The sequence below is a fragment of the Hyaena hyaena genome, unplaced genomic scaffold (assembly GCF_003009895.1).
Source record: "Hyaena hyaena isolate Hyena2069 unplaced genomic scaffold, ASM300989v1 scaffold_480, whole genome shotgun sequence".
Taxonomy (NCBI): Eukaryota; Metazoa; Chordata; class Mammalia; order Carnivora; family Hyaenidae; genus Hyaena; species Hyaena hyaena.
Window position 1 is genome coordinate 1111803 of NW_024081108.1, and position 12628 is coordinate 1124430.

The 12628-nt window shown below is 32.5% G+C and overlaps 1 protein-coding gene across 2 annotated transcripts in view; it reads right to left on the reverse strand.

Annotated features, from left to right (window-relative positions):
• Positions 1-3059: 3059 nt before the first annotated feature.
• Positions 3060-12628, reverse strand: part of EIF4E (eukaryotic translation initiation factor 4E) — a 41457-nt gene continuing 31888 nt past the window's right edge. For both annotated transcript variants that reach the window (XM_039254239.1, XM_039254238.1), the window contains 5 exons: positions 12010-12105; positions 8931-8994; positions 8193-8306; positions 6711-6850; positions 3060-4167 (listed from right to left, as the gene is read on the reverse strand). In XM_039254239.1, the coding sequence (XP_039110170.1) occupies positions 4053-4167; positions 6711-6850; positions 8193-8306; positions 8931-8994; positions 12010-12105 (529 nt within the window). In that variant the 3' untranslated portion in view covers positions 3060-4052. The remainder of the gene's footprint in view (positions 4168-6710; positions 6851-8192; positions 8307-8930; positions 8995-12009; positions 12106-12628) is intronic.

The following is a 12628-nucleotide window of genomic DNA, read 5'->3' on the forward strand; positions in this document are numbered from 1 at the left end:
TCAAAAATAAATAAAACATTAAAAATTTAAAAAAAAGACATGTCTGTTTTTAAAAGTTTAAAACTAGTTGTTTTCTGCTGTTATGCCTCTTACCTAGAACACAAGAACTCAATACATATTTGGGGTGGGGGGATAGAAAAGGTAGGAAAAGAACCTCTGTGCAAAACTATAAGGAATTACAAGTGCTGAATTAAAAGAAAACAGGACAAGATTAAAATGTAAGAATTGATTCCTCTGAAATAAAAAAAAATAGTACCACATGTGACCACATGCCTGCAATTTCTTGTTTCTAGCAATGGAATAGCAACAGGAACATTAAAGTCTAAACTACCCAAGGTACTAGGAAGGCTGCCTAATGTCAACTTTGGAATTCATAGTAAGCAGGATACCACACAGTATTCTTTAAAGATGCTACAGTTTAGGAATAAAATTTTGACACCAAATCCAATAGTGAGATTGGATAACAAACTGAGTTGTTTTAGGGAAGGATGGGCAAATGAGCTGTCCTTGCCTTCTGAGGAAAACCACCTAAGAGTAGTGTTTCTCAAATTATATGTGAAGGACCAGTCTTAATCCCTAAATTGCTCTCTGTTGAAAACGTATTTTTGTAAAATACATTTTCAAATATTACTAGAAAAATGATATAGTTTAATGTGACAGCACTATCAAATTGCTGTAGAAATTTCCAGACATTTCTGAGTTTCTAACTGGTCCACAGAGACAATGGATAGCAATGACCTACACTTTTGTTTTCTAATTTCAATCTGATCTTTAAAATCTTGCATTTGTCTAGAGTCTGACTCTTAAGTGAGAAAACTCAGTTGTTTTTTCCCCCTCCTAAATAATGAAGACATTCCATAACAATTAAGAGATAAAAAGTAGCACAGAGACTTGTCATTAACTTGTTTTAATTGTAAAACGTAAAACATCGCATTATCACACTGCCTTAGAAATTTATCCTTTTAAATGCAAACTATGGTATTTAAGAATCTTGACTATCAACTTGAAAATTTTTCTTTATTTTACCACTTATTTTAGAAGATAACAGGATATAGACACTTAAAAGTTGTATATGAAAATATCCACTTAACTGATACAACTGAACAGTATCTGTAAACTCCTGTATCTTTGTCTCCACATTCTCAAAACTCCTCCAAATGATTAATTTAGTTGATTGCTAACAGAGTGAGCCTAAGGGGACTGTCTATTTTAAGTTTTCATAACCAAAGGAAATAAAATGTTAAGTAAAATGCCTGGCCTATAAAATGACTATAATCTGATGTGATTTACTACAGCCTTTAAGATAGGCTCTACACTATTAAGAGTATGATGTGATTTACAGGGTCTCTGGAATGAAATCCACACTTTGCAATTTGCTAGCTGTACAGTGACTTACATCCTCACTGCTTCTGTTTTATCTATAAAATGGGGACTACAGCACCTACATCGAATAATTACTGTGCAGGTTAAAGTGCATGTAAAGTGCTTAGAACACTGCCTGGCACAAAGTATTACCTAAGTATTGTAATTATTTAATTCTTACACAGTATGTCTCAAATCCTTCTGTAGAATTGGATTAACAATTAAATTGGTTAAATATGTCACAACCCTACAATTAATTACAATTCTTCTGTTAAAAGATTTTAATTCTCTATTATGAAAATATATTTATTTATAATATCCTGTTGGACAGGGAGAAAGAAGTTAGAAAAATCATATAGTCTAATCTTATTTAGAAAAGATGCTAATGAAATTATGAAAAGTTGCAAGTCACTGTAATACTTATGTGGCATCTGCCAAAAGTGACTCAGTAATTTATCATCCTCCCCACCCACTGGGAAAAGACTTAAAATAAAACTGATTATGATTCTAAAATGGTAATGATAAGGATAATCAAATGCTTATCATATATCAGGTTTTTTAAAATTCAGAAATGTGTACATTTAATGCATTATTCCTCCTCCACTCCTGAAAGCTGATGCTTCTTCAAATGGACTGCATCTCAGAATTAAGGAAATAGAGTATTAATTTCTAATAGATACACTACTCCAATCCCACTCATTGCCAACACACCACCATCACCTATAAGCAAGCTCCTCAAGTGCTCACGACTACACATATCAACACAGACAATAAATCACCTTAACCACTCAAGCTTAAGCAGCAGATATTAGCTATAGTCTATTGAGATTATAAACACAAGAGATTCAGTATTTCTAGAACACTGAACAAGAGGTGTCTGTGGTATCCAGAGTACTCAGATGGCACCCTTTAAACGTAAGTTTTCAAATTCTTCAACAAAATCAATACTATTAATTTCATGTTTACTTTATATGTGTTTTTGTCAAACCTTCCAGTTTTTAAATGATTAATTCATAATCACTAAACACAAATTTTCCTCTCATCTAATCATTTTCATTCTATCTAGAAGTTCAGCTCTTTTGTCTACAATAGCCATATTTCATTTTACTGCATCTGAAATAACACAATTATATACAAAATTTTTCAAATGTGCTTTCAAATGCCTACAAAGAGTAGATCACGTTTCAAATTTACATAAAACCATACTACACCAATTTACCAATATAAATATAAGTCTTCATACCTGTTTATTCCGTTCTATTTAGACAGCAACACTAACAAAATTCTTAATGTTTATGTCCCCACCACCTGTACTCTTTCCCTTTGCTATCATTTTGACACTCACAAAAGAACATCTCAATTCAGCAACCAAGTTTTACAACTACCATTCCTACCAATCAAATGGTAATGCACCAAGATAACAATTCTCTCGTGTTTTAATACATTAAGAGTACATTATTTACCTATGACTGAAGGACTATGCCTTCCTGTATCAAAAAACAAAGATAGCCACATCAATTTAATTCCATACATATGATGCTACCTATTCAATTTATTAAAAATTATAACATAATAAACTAGTGCTCCAAACTTATGCTGTTCACGTGGAAGACACTACAAAAAGACACAATAGAGACTGCCTGGCAATAAGAAACACAAATTCCTTCTATAGAGATGGAGAAATAAAAGGACAAATCTAGTTGTCTAAAAGACAATTCACTGTACACATTTTATTTACAGTTTTGTACACTGTCTTAATATGAATGGGACCGCTTTTCTACTTGAGCCATTTTTTAACCAAAGCAAAATAACCTAAGTAATACAAAGTGTTAAAATACAGCATAAAGATACAAAAACAGACATACTAATTCTAATTAGGAATGTAATTATGATGTTACATTTTTTTTTATAATCCACAATTATGTTTAGGAAATCACACAAACATAGATCACTGATTTGAATGAAATGCATAAATTTGTAGCAAAGCTTTGTAGTTACAAAAAAACAAAAAAATTACCAAAGAATGCACAAAATTAATGTTTATTCCACCTTTGTGTCATATTCCTGGATCCTTCACCAATGTTACATGAGGAAAAAAAAAAAAACAAAAGCAAAACAAATGAAAAACTGAAATCAGAATCACTAATGTTATCAAGTAGGGAAACAAATAAATTAAAATCTAGCAGCCATCAGCAAGAGTACAGCAAAGACAATGCTGTAAAAAGAAACAAAGAAAATTGCTAGAAAACTGTATGCATCATACTCTTTCAAACCAGCAAAATATGCTCCTGCATACAATGGAACATAAACAGAATTTTTTTCCTTTAAGGTATAGAAATACAAGTTCTTTTTTGAATATTGTGGATGGGTAAAGTGTGTTTGTAATGGTAATTCTACTAAGCTATTACAATAGAGTGGGCCAGGAACACATTCATGGATTCTGGGGATGATGTGTACTGTAATTCTTTGATTGGGATAGTGGACACTCTAGCCAAAAAAAAAAAAAAAAAAAAAAATGAACACAGAAGTACAAGACAAAGGCGAATGAGACTTCTCTTATATCTTAGCAACATTTAGATGGAAATCAAATTTAAATGCAGTCCACTCTGCTTTTGAAGAGGCTTTGGTTCAGCTCCCAAATCTCGATTGCTTGACGCAGTCTCCTATGAGAATACTCAGAAGGTGTCTTCTTAAACAACAAACCTATTTTTAGTGGTGGAGCCGCTCTTAGTAGCTGTGTCTGCATGGGACTGATAACCAATCACTATCTTTGGAGGAAGTCCTAACCTTTCCTTGTATACCCTCCTAGAAGAAGCAAAAGAAAAAAAGTAGCTGTTAATTTTTATTCACACACACCAAATTCAGTATTATTCTTTATATATAAAAAAATATCTACAGAGTGAAACAGGACATTGCATACTTTTCCTTTTAACAAAATATACTCTTCATTTTCACAACAATCTTGGCTAATCACCGAAACAATATTTGAGACTCTATTATGTTATCAGGCACTGTAACTATTAATAAATCAATAATAAGCAAAGTTTAGACAGTTCCTGGATGTTTATAGTATTTGATTATCTCTAAACAAATAATCATATATACATAGGGTAAAGCATAGCACATGCATAATTAATGTATACAAAATTAATTTCCAACATAGGTCTACTCTAATTCTCTGATCTAAAGTGCTACAATTATATTTTTCATATAAACCATAATAGATATTATATAAAAGTGCAAATTACATTTATCATACTTATTACTTTATGGTATTTTGAGGGTAATTTAGGACATAAATGATTTCTGCCTTATATACTAACTCTGCAATCTACTTTTCAAATAACATGTGACTCTATTTTAAAAATAAACTATGATGAGTGCCAAAGTGAGTAAGTATAGGGGTTGTGATATTGTATAACAAAGATGATCTAATCCTATCTGTGAAATCAAAGAAAGTTCCCGTTTAAAAGTCATGGGGTTAAAAGTAAAATGCTGAGAAAATGAAACACATCTGAAGGATGGGGAACAAAAATAAGGCTGTGTGGCTACAGCTCATAAGGAAAGAAAACATGAGCAAAAAGGTTAACAAGATAAAATTGAGGACAGATCACAAAAAGCATCACAAGTAAATTTAAGAATCTAGACATATATTCTAAAGAAAAAAATAGCAAAATTTCAAAATAAGCACCAAAATAAAATAAATACATATTTTCATGGCACTAAATCCTCCAATATGATACTATGGCAGTTTTATTCATACTGCACCTTCCAGAAGATTCTACTACCTTCATTCATATGAAAGTTCTAAAAATAATTTCATGATAATGTATATTATGAAACAATGTATTCCTTTTCATTAAAAATGCTAGAAAGCCAGAGCACTGAGCCATACAACTTGGAAGAGGAGGGGGAAAAAAAAATCTTCCCAGGGCACCTGAGTGGCTCAGTTGGTTAAGCCAGGCTCAAGTTGTACCAACTTGATGTCAGCTCAGCTCAGGTTGTCATGATCTCACAGTTTCCTGAGTTTGAGTTCTCAGTCTCACTCTGCGCAATGCCCACATGGAGCCTGCTTGGGATTCTCCCTCTCTCCCTGCCCCTCCCCTGCCTGTGCTCTCAGTCTCTCTCTCAAAATAAATAAATAGATAAATAGATAAATAAATAAATAAATAATCTTTCCTAGAAAAACTGAGGTCAAATGTTTTACAAAGATTTTGGTAACTTTTAATATTGACACAAATACACGATTTTCACAGGAAAGAAATTGATACTTGTTTTTTTAAATTGATTTCAAATATGAAATCCCACAACTATTAAGTCCTGATGCTGACAGAAAAATTAAGAATATGATGACAAATTGGGACACCTGGGTGGCTCAGTCGGTTAAATGTCTGACTCTTGATTTCGGCTCAGGTCATGATTTCAGTTTATGGAATCAAACCACGCATGGGGCTCTGCACCGACAGGGCGAGGCCTGCGTGGGATTCTCTCTTTCTCCCTCTCTCCCGTGCTCATGCTTTCTCTCTCTCAAAATAAATATTAAAAAAAAAAAAAGAATATGATGACAAAGTAACAGTCAACTTCTCTCTTTTACAGAAAACCTCTGTAGAGTAAAACTGGGAAAATCCTCAGACTTTTTTTAATCCAGAAGGAATTATGTTCATAGAATTCATAATGTTTGGAAAAAAAAGAAATCACAAAAGGCAAACCAAACATTTTATGACCTGTGACCAATGCAGAATTTTAATACAAAATTTAAAGTCAAATTTTACTAAGTTAAATGTAGTGAAAAGAAATTCCAAGTTAATACTGACCAACATTTTGGGTGAAAGGCAACAGGCAATTTTTGCAAGGAATAATATTTACCAAAAGAAAAATGTAAAAACATACACATGTGGGTTTTAAATATGGACAAAATTAAGATACTATTGCTTAAATTTGACAGAAATGTTATGTACAGTGTACACACACATGCACAGGATGCACATATACCGTTTGTCAACGTTCACTGAATTATTATGGGTATTACTTATTCGTGTTATGGTTTTAAAGTACAAAAAAGACTTCATATTCTCATTTGATAAATGAATAAAATGCTAAATGTCAAAATTCAGTATTCTGGCGATTATACTCCATTGCTAGGGAAAAGAATTTTAGAGAAATTTTAAAAAATATGAACAAGTCACTGAAAACCAGTGGAGTAGTTCAAGACTATAAAAGTGTTGATGAAAACAATACAGGGAAAATCATGATTTACAGATCCACTTATTTTTAAAGCCTTAAATAACAGTACTTCTGCTTTAGTTATCTTAATATTTTAAAGCAAGTATACAAACAGCAAAACTTACCCTATATGTGTAACAGCCTCTCTGTTTTCACATTCAGTAGTCCATATTGCTATCTTATCACCTTTAGCTCTAACATTAACAACCGCTCCACATACATCATCACTGTAGTCATCAAAGGATTCTCCAATAAGGCACAGCAGCTTAAAAAAAATTTAATCCCAAATTAAATAGATTATATATTGCTTATTAAACTGCAAATGTCCCTTACATATCCGTATGCATACAAAACTAAGAAACAGTTTTTAAATCAAAAACTGATTTCTTGAAAGTCTAAATTTTATGTTTACAGTTCTTTGTCCTGACTTTTTAAGAATTCACGTGTTTCTTTGCTTAATAACAAGAACATTAGCAGTTGTTTTAACTTTTTCAGCAAATGGGGCAATTGTTATCAGGGGACATATAAAGGCAAATTATCTTAATATTCATTTGTTCTGCTGCTGCTTATACTTGCCAGCAAACAAATATTAATAGAATGACTGAACAGTTGTCATTATATTAATAATAACTGAATAGTTACTCATGGTTAGATTAACTGCCTCTTGTTCTTGTGGTTTTTCGTGAGCATTTTCTAATTTTTTTATTGTGGCAAATATACATAAAATTTACCATTTAATAAAAAAGAATTTAAAAAAAAATTACCATTTTAACCATTAGAAAATTTTTGAGTATAGATGACACATGACATTAAATCGCTTTAACCATTTTTAAGGGAACGGTTCAGTGGCGTAGGTATATTCACAATTATCACAAGCGTCCATCTCCAGAACTTGTCATCTTACAAAACTGAAATGACTTTTTAATGTGGAATTCTAAAATGGTATTTACTGATAACCTCCCCCAAAAGCAAAATTAAGCCTCTCCATTTACACACACACACACACACACACACACCCATTCATTCAAATATTCACTAGCTGCTTAACAAGCGCTAACTATAAAGAAGACACCGTACCAAATGCTGAGAATACACAAGAGACTATCATCCCTATTCCTGATAGCTTGGGGTTTAGGACTTCTCTCACTATAGAAAATGTCAATTATCTCTAATTTATGTCTTATAAAGCCAAAAGTTCCAGATTATATCATAACATATAAGATGAATAATATCAAGCTACAATTTCACTGTTTGCTTTAGTGATATAAAGAATTTAGTATACGAAGTAATATTCTAAGAGGGTTGTAAAAACTTACATCATACAAAATGTGAGGCTCTGTAATTTTGAAGTTAATGAAATGACAGGATGAGCTTACTGTGGAAGGTAAGAGTCAACTGCCAATCACTTTCTATCTGATCTGTAATGTGGCACACGGTTTCACTATACCAATATGTAAACTATACAGTACTCACATGACAGAACAAAATTAATTGCCGGCTTAGATTTTACAGCGTGAAAATATCTTTTCAAATAAGTAACCAATGTAAAATGTAATGCAAATTAAGTTTTAACATGCCAAAACTACTCTGTAATTTTAAAACCTTACTGTCTCTAGCCAAAAGCGATCCAGGTCACTTCGTCTCTGCTGTTTGTTCAATGTAATTAACCATCGTCCTCCTCGTTTGTTTTTCTCATCTTCCCACATGGGCTCGATACCATCCTACAAGGTTAATAGATAACAATATTAGACAAAACTGTTACTTTAACTGAAGAGATCACTAGAAAGCGCAAGCAACAGTTCTGTCAACTTGTTACTTTATTCTCCATAAAACTGTTATGATACTTCTAGCTATCAGACCTTGGGTTTCATTCAATTTGGAGGTTCTTGAATATTGAGTAACATATACCTTTGAAAAATTACATACATTTCTATGCCTAGAAAATATATGCAAAAATTATGCAATTTCAGAGTTAATGAATGACTCCCCACCCTCCTACGACTTGACAGAACCCATTTATAAATATCCCAAGGATCAATGCATCCCAAGTTAAGAATTCCTGATAAACTCTGGACTTCAGGCTACTCAAATCTATATAAAGAGCCTAGATTGGATATCAAAGCTCTCTTCAAAAATCAACCAGTGTATGCCCACAGAGTCAGACTCTCAATTTCAATTATATATAGCAGTAGGGCAAAACTGGTTAATGCTAAAGTCTAGTAAAACTAATTTAATTATTCTCCAAACCTCAGAGCATTAACTATTCCTAAGTTTCTGACAAGAGTTCTTAATGAATAACTAAATGGCCCAGTCTTCTGATATATGAAATCACCAATTAAACATACCTTAAAAAGTGAGTAGTCACAGCCAGGCATTAAATTACTAGACAACTGGATGTGGTTGTACAGACTAGGTAAAAGAAAAGGACAATATAAACATAAAATACGTAATGCAGAGTTTAGGCGCTCACATATACATTTAGAGAATGTGATAAAACTCAAAAGATAAAAGTTTATGTTTACGAGTCCATTTCTGAACTGGACCAAAGAGGTACCTTAATAATGGTCAGTACAAGAATCAGCATTTGAGGATTTTCAAGACACTATTTTTAATGATTTTACTTTGACAAAAATATATTTTGATGCATTAGTTAACTTAATGCATCCATATGTTTATATGAGAAACTGAGACTAGGAGGTTTGAGATGGCCTTTAAGTACATGAAAGAATTTATAAGGCTAATAACAAGTAGTTTTAAATACACAAAAAGACAAATCAAGAGAAAGCAAGGTAAACTTCCTATCAGGACTGCATGACTGAAATAAAATAACATTAATATCCATGAAGATATCCAAGAGTAGAACAGACCAATAGGCTTCAAATATCACAATCATTACTAGTCAATCAGCATAGCAATCATTTGGGAAGCTTTGAAAACAAAACAACAGTTCCAGGACCTATTCCTTGTGATTTTAATCCTTAATTCCTTAAATATAGGGGATTAGAGGAGCACCTTCATGGCTCAGTCACTTGGTTTCGACTCAGGTTATGGTTTCATGGTTCATGAGCTCAAGCCCCACATCTGGCTCTGCACTGACAGCGCAGAACCTGCTTGGGATTCTCATTCTCTCTCTCTCTCAAAACAAATAAATAAATAAACGCTCGCTCGCTCTCTCTCAAAATTAAAAAAGAAAAACCTTAAAAAAAGCCATTCATTTAAAAAATATATACAGAGTAGAACCCTAGAATCTGTATTTCTAAACTTTTCCCCAAATACTAACGTAACAGTTTAACACTTGAGATGACTTAGATATTCACTAGCTTAGAGGTAGAATGCTAAATCATTTGATCTTCTAAAGTTTCTTGTAACAAAATTGTTATATCAATAGCAACAGAGTAAGAATGCTTTGCCTGTCTCCAATGTTAGATGCAGAAATATGATCTTTACTCCATCTGCAGACCACAGACCATGCTATTATCTTTAGTCAGATTCTCTTGACACTATTTTAACCCAGTCTAGAAATACTTCAAGTAGAGTCTTAAGAAAGATTCTGGCATTCTTTGAATCACATTCTACAGGATAACATATAAACTCAATTTGGGGAAAGGTAGCATAGGGCTGAATAATAAGGTTTGTCGAGTTATTCTACTTAATGGTCACTCTTTCCAAACTACATTATCAATGGCACCTTCCTCTGGGCAACACAAGAGGCCTGGATACTAACAATAACTATAAAATTAGCACCACTTTATAAAATTAATGGACAGGATAGAAATGGTTGTCTTCAATGGCATTCAAGGTAGAAATGACCAATGCTTCTCTAGGTGCCTCCTTTCTCCATCATGTTGCTCTAAGGTCTCTTAGCAAGTTTACAGTAATGAAAATTAGTAATGACACAATTTAAACAGAATTAGAACACTACAGACAAAACTTCATAAATCCCAAAGGGCTCAACAGTTGTTTACCACTAAATCTGCCAGAAAAAAAGTGAGATATTAAGAAGTGCTTAGATATTTACAGAAAGCTAAAGGATTCCTTCATATGTCTAAATTACAATATAAAAGTCCACAATGCAATGATATTGCTTACACATAACTACAGTAGGCGACCATATTCTAAATTAGAGGTCCACTTAGAAACGCAATTATGTAAAATGGTGAAAGCTAACCATACTAGATATATGTGGCTCTGATTCAGTGGGGGAAATGTTTCAAGACTCTTGCTCTTCCTCCTCCACAGACTTGGTCTGGAGAACTCAAATACAATTAAGGAAGAAAATCACTTGATGTTTTGATGAAGGGTAAAATAACCTTAGTTTAACCAGACAGACAACCAGACCTATGAATTACTGGGGATTTAAATAGAGTTCCATTACTTAAAAAAAAAACAAAACAGTCAATGATTCCAATATAAAGTGACCACTCTTAAAATTTCACAATTTATAGTTTTCTCTAATTATTCAATGTTTTTTTCTTCCAGTGATCCGAAGGTATACTACATGTCTATTATGGGCAAAGCACTGGAAACACACAGAAGAATATTGTTTCTGTTCTGGAGGAAGTATACATGTATGAATCTTCTGACAATCTGTTCTTAGTGTGGGCAAAATACACTTAGGCAGTTAATGTTAATACACTCTGGTGGTTATGTTAATACAGAAGAGTTGCTCACTGATTCAATACAGATATATATGATCTAAAAATATACTAGATGTACAAATTAAAATTTTTAGGTAACTACTAGTTAATTCATAGCTCATAAACACATTTTATCTTTGAAATGGAAATTATTTTTCAAATAAAATTACATACTAAATTAACTTTGTTTTTAGAGAATCAGTATTATAAAACGTCTTGAAGACTTCACAATTTTATATTTTGAATCAAGCAAAGGTTTGACCCTGATATCTGAACTTTTTGCTAAATCTAAAACAAAATCTCAAAGGTATTTCAACTATTCTTCTTGAAGTTGATCAACTAACATCACAGATACTTGGGACAAACCTGAATTTTGAGGATTTCAGTTTGTGAAATCTCAGAAACCCCATCACAAGAAATCCCAGGAGTTATACCAAAAAGAATTTGCACAAATGGGAACTTAACAAAGCTCTGGAGTATGTGACAGATGTATCTAGGCAACCAAGAAAAGGACAAGCTCCAACAAACTTCAAAATTCTAGAAGCAATAAAGGATTCTCAAGGAAAGGAGATCTTGGGACAAGGAATAAACAAAATACACAGGGCTAAAGGATGACAAGACTGGAGCTTTCTAAATGATGAAAAATAAAGAGCTGTGAGGAGACGGACAAACAGGTAGGTCTACAGATGAATATTTATTAACTATTCACCTTACCCTTCATTTATCCATGATTTAAAATGAAAAATTACACAATTCATAAAATAAACATCCTAAAATGGTTACTTACGCCCAAAAGTCTTCAACAGTATCAAACTTAGAGATCAGCCGAAGGTTTGCTTGCCAAGTTTTGCTTTTATCATTTTTAAAAAACCAGAGTGCCCATCTAAAAGTAAAAGGTCAGCGTTAAAAAAAAATGGTAGTTTTAATTCATTCACATTTCTAGCAGCATTCTTCACAACAGCCAAAGGGAGGAAGCAACCTAAATGTCCACTAACAGATGAATAAACAAAATGTGGTATAAATGAACATAAAGTGGAATACTTATGAGACTTAAAAAGGAAATTCTGAGAATGAACCTTGAGGACAGTAAGTGAAATAAGCTCATCAAAAGACAAAACAGTACTGATTCTATTTGTATGAGGTACCTACAGTAATCAAACACAGAGGCAGAAAGTAGAAGGGCAGGGGACTAGAAGGAAAGGGAATGCATAATTGTTTAATGGGTACAGAGTTTTGGTTTTGCAAGATGAAAATGGTTAAGATGGCAAATTTTATGATCTATGTATTTTAACACAATTAAAAATTTGAATTTCTCTTAATTTAAACAATTTTAAATGGTAAATATTAAGAGTGACAAATAATGAGTTTTTTCTTTCATTTTTAAAATATATATTTTATACCTACTT